The sequence below is a fragment of the Danio rerio genome, chromosome 21, assembly GCF_052040795.2.
Source record: "Danio rerio strain M-AB ecotype USA chromosome 21, GRCz13ab, whole genome shotgun sequence".
Lineage (NCBI taxonomy): Eukaryota > Metazoa > Chordata > Actinopteri > Cypriniformes > Danionidae > Danio > Danio rerio.
The window spans coordinates 41,628,145-41,642,586 of record NC_141041.1 but is presented as its reverse complement, the minus strand read 5'-3'; the positions used below and the strand labels follow the sequence as shown (position 1 = coordinate 41,642,586).

Below are 14,442 nucleotides of genomic sequence, written 5' to 3'. Positions count from 1 at the left end.
TAATCGAGCAGCCCTAGGCTGTAGCATAAAAAAATTAGAAAAAGTGAAGCGCTATCAATACTTTTCGGATGCACTGTAAATAATATGACAATGTATGTAAATGTGAACATGGACCATGTAATCAGTCATAAGTGGTAGAGTTTTATATAAGTCACCTAAAAAAAGCTAAACAATAAGCTTTTCATTTATGTATGTTTTTTTTAGACAAAATGGACAAATCCGTGCAACATAATTTTTTGGTTCAGGGTCACATATAGACAAATATTATATAGATAGCTATGGAGAAAATTAAGAGATCCCTTAAAATTCTCAGTTACTTTGGATTTACTGGATTTGTTAGGTCTGAATTTGTGTAAAAAGTTCATAATTGTTTTATTCTATAAAGGGCTCATAATATTTCTTCCAAATTTCAGTGAAGAATTTTGTCAGTTATTTATTTCTTTGTTAAATCAGGATTGCAAATATCGAAGTCCAGATTGCAAAGTTGGATAGCGAGGCATGGCCAGGCCTGCTGGACCCAGAGAGAGATCGCTTGATCCTCATCAATGAGAAGGAAGAGCTGCTTAAGGAACTGCAGTATGTAAGGCCGTGCAAACGTGCACCAAATGAGGCAGAGAAGATCGAGTCTGAGAAAAAACGACTCGAGAAGGACCTGCAAGCTGCACGGGACAACCAGAGCAAAGCACTGACTGAGAGGTGAGATGATTAACCTGGCCAGCTCCATTTGTTTATGTAGTGTTTATCTGGTGGCCAACTGACTATAGGCAGGGTTAATTTTAGATCCAATTTTAGATGCTATCCTAGACATTTCAGGTGAACTGTCATGACATTTGGTATTCACAACGTTTAAGATCTACCTTGTTCGAAATCAATAGCTTGATTTCCATCACATTTACAAGCAAATTTACAAGCATCTTATAGACAAGTATTGCATGAAAAACGAGTAATGCTGTGTTCACAGTGGTACACAAGGATAAATATCGTTATTCGCGCGTAAATAGAAGCGTGAACATTTTTAGTTTACTCGCTTCATTTGCATGTCAATTCTGCTTAATTTGCGTGTCAGATTCACTGAGCAATAGACGTGGATTTGCATCATGAGCAGGGCTTCTGTCTGCCCGATGACTCTAGCTTTGTTGCTAAATGGCTAACATGGATTTAATTGAGAGAATAGCTGTATCTATGTGCTCTATGAAGGCTGATAAACAGCGTTGAATAATTTTGAGCAGTGTCTGAGTCCACTAGATCCTTTCAGAGGTGCATCCAGCTCATAAACTCCTCCAGAAACTATACATGGATGATGGAAGATTTCAGCGGTGCTTCCGACTGAGCCGAGCCCAGTTTAATCAACTGTTGTTGGTGTTGGCAGGAGGATTTCCCTCCAGGACACCAACAACGTGCACTACGTCATAAGCACGCCCTTACAAGTCAAAGCTCCTGATAGGCTAACATGGCTCAAATGTCCGCTGAAGTTCAGAGTTTCCAATTTGAGCGATTCGCGCATCAGTCGTGCAAAACTTCCTATTCCCGCCGCTTCATTTGAGCATATCTTTGCATTGACCTAACATGTAAATCACTTGCGCTTGATGCTTCTTCTGCGTAAGGTGTGAACGCAGCATAATGGAAATTCCAAATTGTGAAAAAAATCTGTTGTATAGGTTATCAATACTACAGTGAGTTGCTCTAATAACTTGCAATAATTACAAACACACCTTATTTTCATTTGGCATTGTTTCTTTTTTTTTTTTGCTAACTCAAACTTTGAAAAGATTCACTTCATGGAAACTTGGCTAGTGATGTACACTGAATGATTAAGACAAAATTCCAAGAAGCACTGCACCGAACGACATTATGCCACGGTTTTAAAATATAAACCAAGTGTTTTCTGTGGATGTCCTGTACATGACGGATCTCAGTGCCCAGCTGCTCTCCACCACAGCACTTAAGTGAAATGTCTTTAAATGCAATTTTACGGTTTAACAAATAAATGAATTTTTAGGTCTATTTAACTGACTTTGTTCAGATTATGCATATTCAACTATTAATGCTGTTAAAGGAACTTCATGAAGTTGAAAATCACACTAACCTTTCACCAGAAGTTTTCTGGCTAACTTAAAGTCCTTTTGTTCTGAAATGATCCCAATTTTACAATTTGTAGATCTTAAAGGCTACACACTGCATTTCAGATTACAAGAAAAACATTTATCACTGGAACAAAGATTCAATCATAAATCATTTGCCTCATTTCTATTGAATCGTAGTCATACAGTTTAGTACAGAAAGATTCGGCACGGGTGACACTGATCAGGCTTGCATCTGTACTGCCAACTCTACCCTTACTTGGAAGTACCCTACCACTGCCAATAGTATCGTTACTTGGAAGTTCCCTTAAAGAAAGTTTTAATTGATGTCATTCTTGCTCAAAAAAGAAAGCCATAGTCTTTTCAGATCTGATGGTAAACTGACTATAAACATGGTTAATTTTAGATTAGCCAGCCTGGCCATTTCAGGTGAACTGTCATGCCATTCGGTATTTACAATGTTTCAATAGCAGGATTTCCATCACATTTCCTTGCACATTCTTATCGCATAAGAAATAAGTGATGGAAGCACCAAATTTCTAATAAAATTTGTAATCCCTCAAAAACTCAAAGTTATTATTTCAAATGTAGATATGCACGCTTTCAGCCTTATTTACACTACAAGCGACTTTGTTTCTGCCTGTCGTCATTTTGAAGCTGTATTTATAGTTTCACCTGGCACCGCATCACGTACCTCCGCTGAGTGCGTGCACACCCCACAAAGCGGAGGTTTTTATACATGTCGCGTTTGCCGTTGAGATATTTTTAAAATGACAGGGGGTGGTCAAAAGAAACTGACTGTAAAGTCAGACGGCTAAACAAACAAGTAGAATGTTTCTGGAACTAGGTCATATCATTAATATCACTCAATATTTTTAACTAATTATTTTTCTACATTATTTGAATGATTACAAGGTCGGCAACGCAGTTGTGCAGTAGGTAGTGCTGTCGCCTCACAGCAAGAAGTTTCCTGGTTCGATCCTCGGCTAGGTCAGTTGGCGTTTCTGTGTGGAGTTTGCATGTTCTCCCTGCGTTCGCGTGGGTTTCCTCCGGGTGCTCCGGTTTCCCCCACAGTCCAAAGACATGCGGTACAGGTGAATTGGGTAGGCTAAATTGTCAGTAGTGTATGAGTGTGTGTGAATGAGTGTGTCTGGATGTTTCCCAGAGATGGGTTGCGGCTGGAAGGGCATCCGCTGTGTAAAAAAGATGTGCTGGATAAGTTGGCGGTTCATTCCGCTGTGGCGACCCTGGATTGATAAAGGGACTATGCTGAAAAGAAAATGATTTAATGAATGATTATAAGTATTTTTATAACCATTCAAGATTTTTTTAAATCAACCTTTGATGCATCACTTGCTTTTGTTTATATCTTGGACAGTTTTTCTATTAAAGTTTATTAAAATTTTAATTACAACAGAACATGAGTTGCTCTACAAATATATATATATATATATATATATATATATATATATATATATATATATATATATATATATATATATATATTTATGGCAAGAATAAAAGCAGAAAAAGTACACTTGCTAAAAAAAATATAGTTTGTTTTTTAGATTTAGGCCGCACCACAATTCACACATTACTGTCTGGCTAGTTTCTGTCCTCTGCTTATTCTAAAAAGGCAATAATAGACCAACATTCCTGACCATTTTCACCAATAAAACCTAGAAAAACAGCGTATCAGTATATTGTAAACCGACAGTTTCAAATGTTCCTTTCCAATAATCAAAGAAATAATTTCTTCCTTAATTATAGTTTTGTAAATATTAAATTGTTTTAAAGGGGTGGTCCACTATGATCTCATATTTTAAACTTTAGTTGATGTGTAATGTAGCTGTGTGAACATAAATGACATCTCTGAATGTAAAAAGTTCTTAGTTCAATGCAAAGGGAGACCTTGGTTTTTACAGAGTTAGCTTAGCAAAGCCTACAATAAACAAATTTTGGGGACTACAAAAAATACTTCCGCCCCCTGTGAGATTACAAAAGTTCGTTACTGCGCATCCAAACTGCACATGCAGGTAAGGGCCGTGGGCAGAGGCGCTGTAACGTTATAGCAGAGATGAAGCTAAAAATGCGTCTAAGCATGGCTGCTTCCACAGAGCTTCGTCTGTTTCTGTTTTTGGCCTTCCAAAAGACACGATACAAAGACAGAAGTGCTTACAGTTCAATATTAATTCTGTTCCAGAGAATTATAAAATGCACAGCACGCATGATTTGACAAAACAGCTCCAGAATCTCTTCCAGTTCAGTGCTGGATTCGGCTAAAATCTCCTAAGCAGAAGATGTAAGCTACAACAAGTAAGGGTTTTTATTAGTTAAAATTGATGATAACATGTACAGTGTCTAGTGTTAACAATATGCTGTAGCAATGATGTAAACAATGGGAAATGCTGCTTTGCGGGCAAATGATTGAGCTACAAAGTCATATTTATCAGTCAAACTGCTGTAAACACACACACACTCCACCAGCAGGTTCATGTCTCTTATGTGTGTGCGCGCACGGGACTGCACTGTTTGTCTTCAGGCAGCTTTTCCATGCTTTTCACATCTCAGATAATGAAGTCGCAAAAGATATGTGGATGATTCATATTACTTACACCTGCATATTTTGAAGAAAATATAAAACTGCTAATGAAAAGCACCGTCAATGTACTGTGATGCACCGAGATATCAAATTGAACCGAATCGATGGCATGATAATAGTAACCGAACAGAACCGACCAGTGTAGGTTCACAGCTCTATCTGTCACCGTTTCTGAGAAAATCATATGAGCTTTACTTATGCTCGTATTGGCAGTCACTTGCCAAGGCCAGTCGCGTTTCCACTGTCACTTCCGGTGCCTAATTGGGCCAAAGCGGGGCTTTCTTGGGGCCAGCGGCCGCCCTTTTTCGGCCCGCCGAATACCTTAGGCCAAGGAGGGCCAGCTGGGGCTTCGGGGCGGAGTGAAAGGAGAGGCGGGCAGTTTTCTGATCGCACATGAGTACATGCGCCATACAAACAAATAAATAAATAAATAGATAAATAAAAGGGAAAGAAAACATCTAGCCTTATAGTCTGGGGTCTTTTTGCGTATGATCGCCCTTATGTTTCCTTTTTAAATGTAAGGCTGCTGCATAAAATAATAAAGTAGTTTTAGTTTATAGTGACATTCTTTGCTGTGTCCTCCTTTATGTTTTAATAACGCATAATAATCTTTACACCATATTAAAGCACAGTAAAGGTTTTCGAGAGTTTTTGTCAAGTTTAAAAAGTGTGTTTGTGCGAGTTTAAATGACTGTGTGTGTGTGTGTGTGTGTGAGACCGGGCAAGAGCGCTCCCTTCACAGCTCTATTGATGCTGCGAGCGGCTTTTTTTCTTTCTTTATTTTGAAAATAATACACAATATAAATACAACAGAACGACATAAAACTTAACAAATTACGTGCCCACTTTCGTAGACTTTTAACAATATAGTGTCATCTTGATAAAATAGCTTCAGCTATATTGAAATATAATTTAAAGAATTACAAATATCGGATATATATAAAATCGCATTAAATAAATAAACCAATATAAAATAAACAAAAGCTAGCTATATGTAGGTAGCCTATATACAATACATAAATCAAACCGTTTTAAAGCCACATATAGCCTAACTTTCATTTTACAAAGACCTATCTGAAAAAAAAAAGATTTTAGATATTTTCTAAAAACAATAAACACCAGAGAAGGTTTGAAATATTATTTATAAAGTATTTGGATACGATGATATTAATCAAATCGTGCAAACAGAGTATTTTTGGGTGAGTAAAAGCAGAATCTAGCCTACCTTTTTTCTGTCACTCAGTCCTGCGCAGCGCCGCTTTAAACACATTGGGGGAAAGTCCAAACACAAAATGTGTTCTATATCCTCAAACAAGTGTTTGTTTTTATATGATGTGGTCAAATTTATAAATGAAACTTTAAATGAAGAGCTTTAGTGAATAGCTGCTGAGCGCCACAAATATGGCTATATTTTGCTACTCGCTCTTGTGCTGAAACACTTAACACGACAACTATCAAAACAAGGATGATATAAAATACATTTCATACTGAGTTATAACGGAGAAATTCTGTGGCTTTATATTATGGATGTGTGCGCTCACTGTGATGGGTCCCTCCGTTAGTGGCGAGAGCACTTGATGCACAATGCCCACAGTCGGTGAGTAAACAAATGTAATGAATGGAAATACACAGGTCTGTGCGTGTAGACATATAATGTACTGCTGTGTAGTAACGTGTCATTTGTTTGTTTCGGTTGTCTTCATTTTAATGGTTTCGTTTCGTGATGATTCTATGGTGTGCTTTATCTGCCTGATTCCCGCTGAAGTGGGCGGGTCGTGTGACGTTTGATTCGGGGGACGTTCTGGGGCGGTGTTTGCGTGACGCTCTGCGAGCTACCAGTCCGACAGTGAAAACACGACATGATTTCGGCCTCATTACTCAACCTCCCGGGCGATTGGCCTGGCCCGGCCCGATAAAAGCCCTGGCTCGCACTGGCCCGATAGTGGAAATGCGGCTATTGCCCCAAAATCAGCAATGAAGGGTATACAAAAGGTCCCGTTCTTGCTTCTTAGCATTTGCTTGCCCCCTTACGAGGAATGGGCCTCCTATCAGTGCTCTCCAAAAGCATAACACTCTGCTCGATGAGAAGAGTAAGACGGTACAGTATAGACACATAAAAGTCTATAAAAATCTCCAGTAACACACAAAAAATTGCTAGATTTGTCGCTAGTCGCTTTTTTTTTTAAATTTGTCGCTAAGGAGTACTGAAAAGTCGCTAAATATAGCGACAAAGTTACTAAGTTGGTAACACTGCAGAAACTCCACACGCACACACCAACATCGACAGGAAATGTGATGTCAACAACAGATTTACTTACTAAGAGGTGATTGGACAGATCTTCGCACATGCAGTGAGCGTGAAAAGTAATCGGAAATGTACAAAGGCGAAACAGCTGTGTTGCAATTGTTTTAATTAACAAGTAAATATTAATTATGCATATTCTGAACCGCGGATCACAGGGTGCACCCAACCGTGGGAGAACAACAAGACAATAGTTTTTTTTTTTACAGAGAACCGTTGCATCCCTAAAAGATGCCATTATTGTGCAGCCACATCAGGGCTTCCATCTGGGACTCTACAGCTGTGCTCTTAATGGCTCAGTGCCAAGAAAAGTCTGCTCAATAATTATTCATCAAAACCAGCTCGAAACTCCTATTTAAAATGCAAAAATGTCCACTTGATGTGCCGAGCCCGTTCGCAGACAAAATTTTGCATTATGCAAAACCAGCATACTTTTTGTCCCTCGTTTACTTTGCTGCAAGTCCCAGCCATTATTACTGTGCTGCTGGGTTTTGCAAATCTTTGCCTAAAATGGCAGGCATTGACAGTCATGCATGCAAATGATTTATTATAGTCTGCTTGACTGCCAGTTTACCACTTCTGCTCTTGCACTTTTAAAAGACTGTATAATGAGATCAGGTTGCCCAGGTGAGAGAACCAATTAGGCTTTTCATTCTTTCACTCTTTCTGCTGATCTTATTCTGACTCGCTCTCTCTCAGTTATTTGAACAGGGTCCTTGTTCTCTACTCTAGATACTGTATCCTCGTTTAGCTTGGCGTCTGCACTCTTCCTGTAACCTGAGCCGCACAAACGCTGGATCTAGGTTGAATACAATGAGCACCTTCTTCAGCACTGCTGTTTAATAGCAAACCAGCGTCATTTTATTAAAATAGAGACGTTGGTTAATTACTAAACTGAGTTCATTTGAACTATTTTATTCTGTAGGAACTTTGCAAGAATTAAAAGTTGTTAATTAAATATATACTTATTTGAAAAAAAAAAAAAATATATATATATATATATATATATATATATATATATATATATATATATATATATATTTTTTTTTTTTTTTTTTTTTTTTTTTTTGCTTTTGAAAATTTTTCACCAAGCCTTTGTTGAGGAGGTATGTTTTTGTTCAAATTATAAACCATAATAATGAGCAATGATCATTTTTTTCTCTCTTGCTTTGTTTAGGTTGAGGCTGCACTACAGAAGAAACAAACTAGTGAAGGAACTGGAAGAGACGGTGAGGGTGGCGTCTTCTCTGCACACCCAGCTGAAAAGGTATCTTCCAAACCTGAGATTAAAAAACCCTGACAATGCAAATAACACTTTATATATTATAATATTGGCGGAACACCTTGATTTAGTTGGAAATATTGGTGTTTAGTGTAAACAAATCAAAACCCAGACTTTTGAAAATGAAGGAGCAGCTTTTTACTGTGCCGGAAAGTATTTATAGCGCATCACTTTTTCCACATTTTTTTAAATGTTAAACCCTTACTCCAAAATGAATTAAATTAATTTATTTACTCAAAATTCTACACACAATACCCCATCATGACAATGTGTAAAAAGATTTTTTGAAATTGTTACAAATTTATTCAAAATAAATAACCTGAAAAATCACATCAGTATTCACAGCCTTTTCCATGAAGCTCTAAATTGAGCTCAGGTACATTCTGTTTCCACTGATCATTCTTGAGATGTTTCAGCAGCTTAATTGGCGTTCACCTGTGATAAATTCAGTTGATTGGACATGATTTGAAAAGGCATACACCTTTCTATATAAGGGCCCAGGGTTGACAGTGCATGTCAAAACACAAACCAAGCATGAAGACAAAGGAATTGTCCGTACACCTTCGAGACAGGATTGTCTCGAGGCACAAGGCTAGGGAAGGTTACAGAAAAGTTTTTGCTGCTCTGAAAGTTCAAATGAGCACAGTGGCCTCCATCATCCGTGATGCCCCATTCACACGGGGTGTCAGCGTCAACGCTTCCCATTCACTTTGAATGGGTGATGTCAGGCGTTGCCAAACTGCATTGTGGATCTGTCGGTGCCACTTCAGAGGCGTTGCTCGCTGCAGAAGTTGGGACTAGCTCAACTTTTCAAGCACCGACGGAAGGGTCAGCAAATCAGATCGCTGTGTGCAAATACACCTGCTAGACAGTGGCGTACTGCTTACTGAATTTCATTGGCTGATGCTGCTATGATGATCGCTTTAGCCCCAACTTCAGACACGCCTTCAGTCAAGCGTTGACGCTGATGCCCGTGTGAATGGGCCGTAAGTGGAAGATGTTCGGAACCACCAGGACTCTTCCTAGAGCTGGCCAGCCATCTAAGCTGAGTGATCGGGGGAGAAGGGCCTTAGTAAGGTAGGTTATCAATAACCCGATGGTCACTCTGTCTGAGCTCCAGCGTTCTTCTGTGGAGAGAGGAGAACAAAAGGACAACCATCTGTGCAGCAATCCACCAATCAGGCCTGTATGGTAGAGTGGCCAGACGGAAGCCGATCCTCACCTAGAATTCGCCTAAAGCCATCTGAAGGACTCTCAGAACATAAGAAACAAAATTCTCTGGTCTGATAAGACTAAAATTGAACTCTTTGGAGTGAATGCCAGGAGTTATGTTTGGAGAAAACCAGGCACCGATCATCACCAGGCTAATACCATCCCTATAGTGAAGCATGGTAGTGGCAGCATCATGCCGTGGGAATGTTTTTCAGCAGCAGGAACTGAGTGGCCCAGACCGTAATCCTATTGAACATCTCTTGAGAAATCTGAAAATGGCTGTACACCGTTGCTTACCATCCAACCTGATAGAGCTTGAAAGGTACTGCTAAGAGGAATGGGCAAAAATTCCCTAAAACAGGTGTGCCAAGCTTGTGGCATCATATTCAAAAAGACTTGAGGCTGTAATTGCTGCCAAAGGTGCATCAACAAAGTATTGAGCAAAGGCTTTGAATACTGATGTACATGTGCTTTTTCAGGGTTTTTTTTAAATAAATTTGCACAATTTCAAAGAATCTTTTTTCACATTGTCATTATGGGGTACTGTGTGTAGAATTTTGAGGAAATAAATTAATTTAATACATATTGTAATAAGGCTGTAACAAAAAAATGTGGAAAAAGTGAAGAGCTATAAATACTTTGCAGATGTACTGTACAATAACTCTTTGACTGGTCTTTTAGGCTTGGGGTGTCCAAACCTGGTCCTGGATGGCAGGTTTCCAGGGAGTTTAGCCCCAACCCTAATCAAACACACCTGAACTAGCTATTCAAGTTCTTACTAGATATACTAGAAACTTCCTGGCAGGTGTGTTGAAGCAAGTTGGACATAAACTCTCCAGAACACTAGCCCTCCAGGGCCGAGTTTGGACACCCCTGTTCTAGGCTATTGTGTATGGTTCTTGGGTTCGTCAAATCACTCTCAAATGCAACTGGTACAAAGGAAGTGCGAATAGTGGCAAAAATGTGCACATACCCAAAGAGCGTGAATAACATTTTATGCATATTATGCATTTTACACTGTATAGTGTATATGGAGATCATTTTTCTGAAACAGTAAAAATGCAAGTATGTATGAGGATCCTTTTTATTTGAATGTATTTGGTTTAAAACAAAAAATGCACTAGTGTAATTACAATGTAAAATACAGGAAAAAATATATGACGCTGGTTTACTGCGCATCAAGTTTAAACACATTTTAATAGTGTGAATATTAAGATAAAATTTGCTGCAGATTTAATTAATAGAATGAAGAGGAAACTGCATGCCACTATATATGATGTAATGACTTTGCAATAAGACTGCTTAGCCTTATTTAAAGAATCAGACTCTTGAAGTTCTAAAACTATGCCACCCGAAAGCTCTTGTTGTTAACTTTAACAATAGCTTTGCCCTTACTTCTTATTATGACTAATGCCTAATTCATCCTCGGCGTCTAGTTGAGATACATCAAAGGGCCTGTTGCACAGAGGAGCAGTCTCTTGTGTGTCTCACTAACGAGCCTGTCGTGCCTTAAGAAGCATGTTTGCTTTAAAGCAGGATGCGTTTGATGTAGAGGCTTGAAATAGAGATGAACCGGAGCTGCTTTCCGATTAACTTCCCTGCTCTCCTTCTGTCTCTTTCCATCAATGTCAAAACTCCAGTCTGTCAGCCAGCACTCTGTCATGTTCCTCGGGCAGCAGCCGTGGATCGTTGACGTCCAGTCGGGGATCCCTGGCCAACTCCAGCTTGGGCTCCACTTCCTCGCTCAGCTTCACCGATGTCTACCTGGAGCAACCCGAACTAGGCGATCCTGACTTCCAGAACAAACTGGACTCTATTTTGCAGGAGGGAAGCACCTCTGGCTACAGGCCTTCTAGTTCCATCACTACCATCCATGAGAATGAGGTCTCATCCTCGTCTGTGCAAATCGGGGGTGGTCCCGGGGTGGGACAAAGAACCCAAGTTCTGCGACTGTCAGAGACACCTCACTCAATGAACTCACTGTCCCCACGTTCTTCACTGTCTTCCCTGTCTCCTCCTTGCTCTCCTCTTGTTACTGAGGCTTCCTTCCTTTCGGGAGAGGTCTTTTCTGGTCCGGCCTCACAGTTGGATTTAGATCTGCAGACCAGGCTGATGGAGCTCCGGTTAGAAGAGGACCAACAGCAGGGGCAGCTGAACTACCAGGACAACAAACAAGAAAGCATTATGGCTGTAGAGTCTTCAAAAGGTATGTGGGCACAACCTTCAAACGACACTCAAAATCAAATCCGCTGAACGCTTGTTAATGTATGTCCATGAATACCAAGGGTAATTTTTCTGCCAAAAATTTTAATTGGATTCTTTATTACTAACCCTCATGTCTTTCCAAACCCCCGAGACCCTCATTTGTCTATGAAAAAGTAAATCATGATGTTTTAGGTGAAATCTTACAGCTCTCTCATCTTCCATAGACAGCAAGGTTCAAGACTTGTTCCAAGTCAATGAATATTACAAAGCTGATGTACAAATGTTTGTAACTGAAAACAAAAATACAGACTTTATTCAATAGGTACTTCTCCTCAGTATCAGTATATTACGCACGTTCATGCGCATTGTGCAGTAATTTAAAACAATTTGGGACCGTTGATGTCTATGAAAGGTGAGTGAGCTCTTAGATTAAATACCAAAAATGTCTTAATTTGAAGACATTGTCTTAAACTTCCAAAAACAACAACGTTCACGACTTGTTCAAAGTCCAAAAAAGTACCAAAAAGCATCCTCAAAACAGAGCTACAGATGTAACAAAGCTACGAAAATACTTTTGTTTGTAACTGAAAACACTAATACAGACTTTATTCAACAGTTTCTACTCCTCAGTGTCAGTATATTGCGCACGTTCATGCGCACAGTGCAGTAAAATATAACAAATTGGGACAGTTGCTTATTATGGAGGATGATGGAGTTCTCAGATAAAATACCAAAAATGTCTTAGTTTGAAGACATTGTCTTAAACTTTTATAGACAGCAAGGTTTGCGAGTTGTTCAAAGTTGAAAAAATTACCAATATGCATCCTCAAAATAGAGACAAATTTGTTTTTCTTTGTTACCAAAAACAAAAATAAAGACTTTGTTCAACAGTTTCTACCCCTCAGTGTCAGTATATTGCGCATATTCATGCACACTGTGCAGTAATGTGTAACTAATTTGGACCATTCCTGTGTATGGAGGATGAGGGAGCTCTCAGATAAAACATCTATAATGTCTTAATTTGTTTTCCAAAGATGAACAAAAGTCTCAGGGGTTTGGAATTAACATTTTAAGATGCATTTTTGGCAATCCATTCCCAAGTGTACCACAAGGTGCAAATAGAGCTGGCATTCTGATCAATTTGGCAATTTATTGAGATTTTTATATATTATATTGTTTTGATTTGATTTTGCTCTGATTAAAATTATATCTATCCTAAAGTTTTAGTTTCGTAAACCTGGGATATATTTTTAAACAGAAATTCTGCTATATTTACATTTGTGAATTTAAAGTAACAAACACTGTAACAGGAAATGATAAATTTGTGTATATAGGGGTATTACCAACCTACATCACACATGACATCACATGGGTTCAACCGCGCATAGCTGTTGCAAAAAAGACCAGTTGCAATAGCAAACATGTCTTGTTGTGCGGTAGGATGGCAAAATTGCAAGTCCAAAAATAGAGAACTTAAATTTTACCGTACACCACACTGTTTTTAATGCCAACTGCAGACGTCTTTGGCCAGGCCCGTGCAGAGACTGTCCAAAGGGCATGTGCAGAAAATTATTATTTTTTATTTTTTGAAGACCTGGGGTCGCGCGCGTACTGAAGAGCGGTGTTGTCGCGCGCCTACTGAAGGGCGGTAGAGGGGGGAGGGGGGTGCCATGGGGGCACTTTTGATCATTTTGGAAGGGCACTTTCAATCCAACACTAAAAAGGGGATGTGCACTACACAAGTTGAGCCCTATGTGTGCACGTGCCTGTCTTTGGCTAACAGCCATCATAAGAGCTGAATGGAGTAAGGACCTAATTAAAAATACTAGACTCTGTTCTCATTTTATATGAGTTTAGGTAAAATAATGCTGAATTATACACATTACTCATTTTTAATTACAGCAATGATTTCTACAAAAACAGTTAAATATGGTTAAATAAACTGCGGACACTAAATACTTAGAATGAAATATAAAAATCTAAGTTCACGAACCCTGCCATACAGTTCGCTGTCAGAATGCAGTTGTTTTGCTTGTTGATGATTACTCAGGCCTTGCACAGTTCTGTCTTTTTTCCTTGTCTTTGGCTAGGCAGACCTTCGGGTCTTTAGCACCACATAGTTTTGAATCTGGTAGTCATGGAACATTGTTTCTTGCACATGACCACAGAACAAAATTGTTGGGATTCAAAGACTTGTAGGCCTTTAGCTTCTCTCTTGTAAAATCACTTGGAGTTTCAATGAGATAGTTATATATTTTGGGCTGAATGCTTGGCCATTTCATCTTATCCAAAATCCATTGGCAGTGTGCTATCGCAAATGGACCTGTCAGATGAACGCCGCTCATTTTAACGTTAATTTTGCTGAATAACTGTGCTTATCACTGGTTGACAAGCTGTTATAATACGCTGAAAGCATTATGTAAATTCATTCATTTATTCATCTTCTACCGCTTTTCCGGGGCCGGTTCGCAGGGGCAGCAGTCTTAGGAGAAAACCCCAGACTTCCCTATCCCCAGACACTTTCTCCAGCTCCTCCGGGGGGATCCCGAGGCGTTCCCAGGCCAGCCGAGAGACATAGTCCCTCCAGCGTGTCCTGGGTCTTCCCCGAGGCCGCCTCCCGGTGGGACATGCCTGGAACACCTGCCTAGGTAGGCGTCCAGAAGGCATCCGAAACAGATGCCCGAGCCACCTCAGCTGACTTCTCTCGATGTGGAGGAGCAACGACTCTACTCCGAGCTCCTCCCGGGTGTCAGAGCTC

At 39.6% G+C, this 14,442-nt stretch overlaps 1 protein-coding gene across 10 annotated transcripts in view; it reads left to right on the top strand.

Annotated features, from left to right (window-relative positions):
* The window catches only part of wwc1 (WW and C2 domain containing 1), a 462,139-nt gene that overhangs the window by 58,894 nt on the left and 388,803 nt on the right, over positions 1 to 14,442 (top strand). For all 10 annotated transcript variants that reach the window (XR_015520523.1, XR_015520517.1, XR_015520519.1 and 7 more), the window contains exons 9-11: positions 454 to 696; positions 8,163 to 8,252; positions 11,120 to 11,685. Coding sequence is in view for 1 of the 10 variants with exons in the window: in XM_087301746.1 (XP_087157872.1) it covers positions 454 to 696; positions 8,163 to 8,252; positions 11,120 to 11,685 (899 nt within the window). In the remaining 9 variants the exon portion in view is untranslated. The remainder of the gene's footprint in view (positions 1 to 453; positions 697 to 8,162; positions 8,253 to 11,119; positions 11,686 to 14,442) is intronic.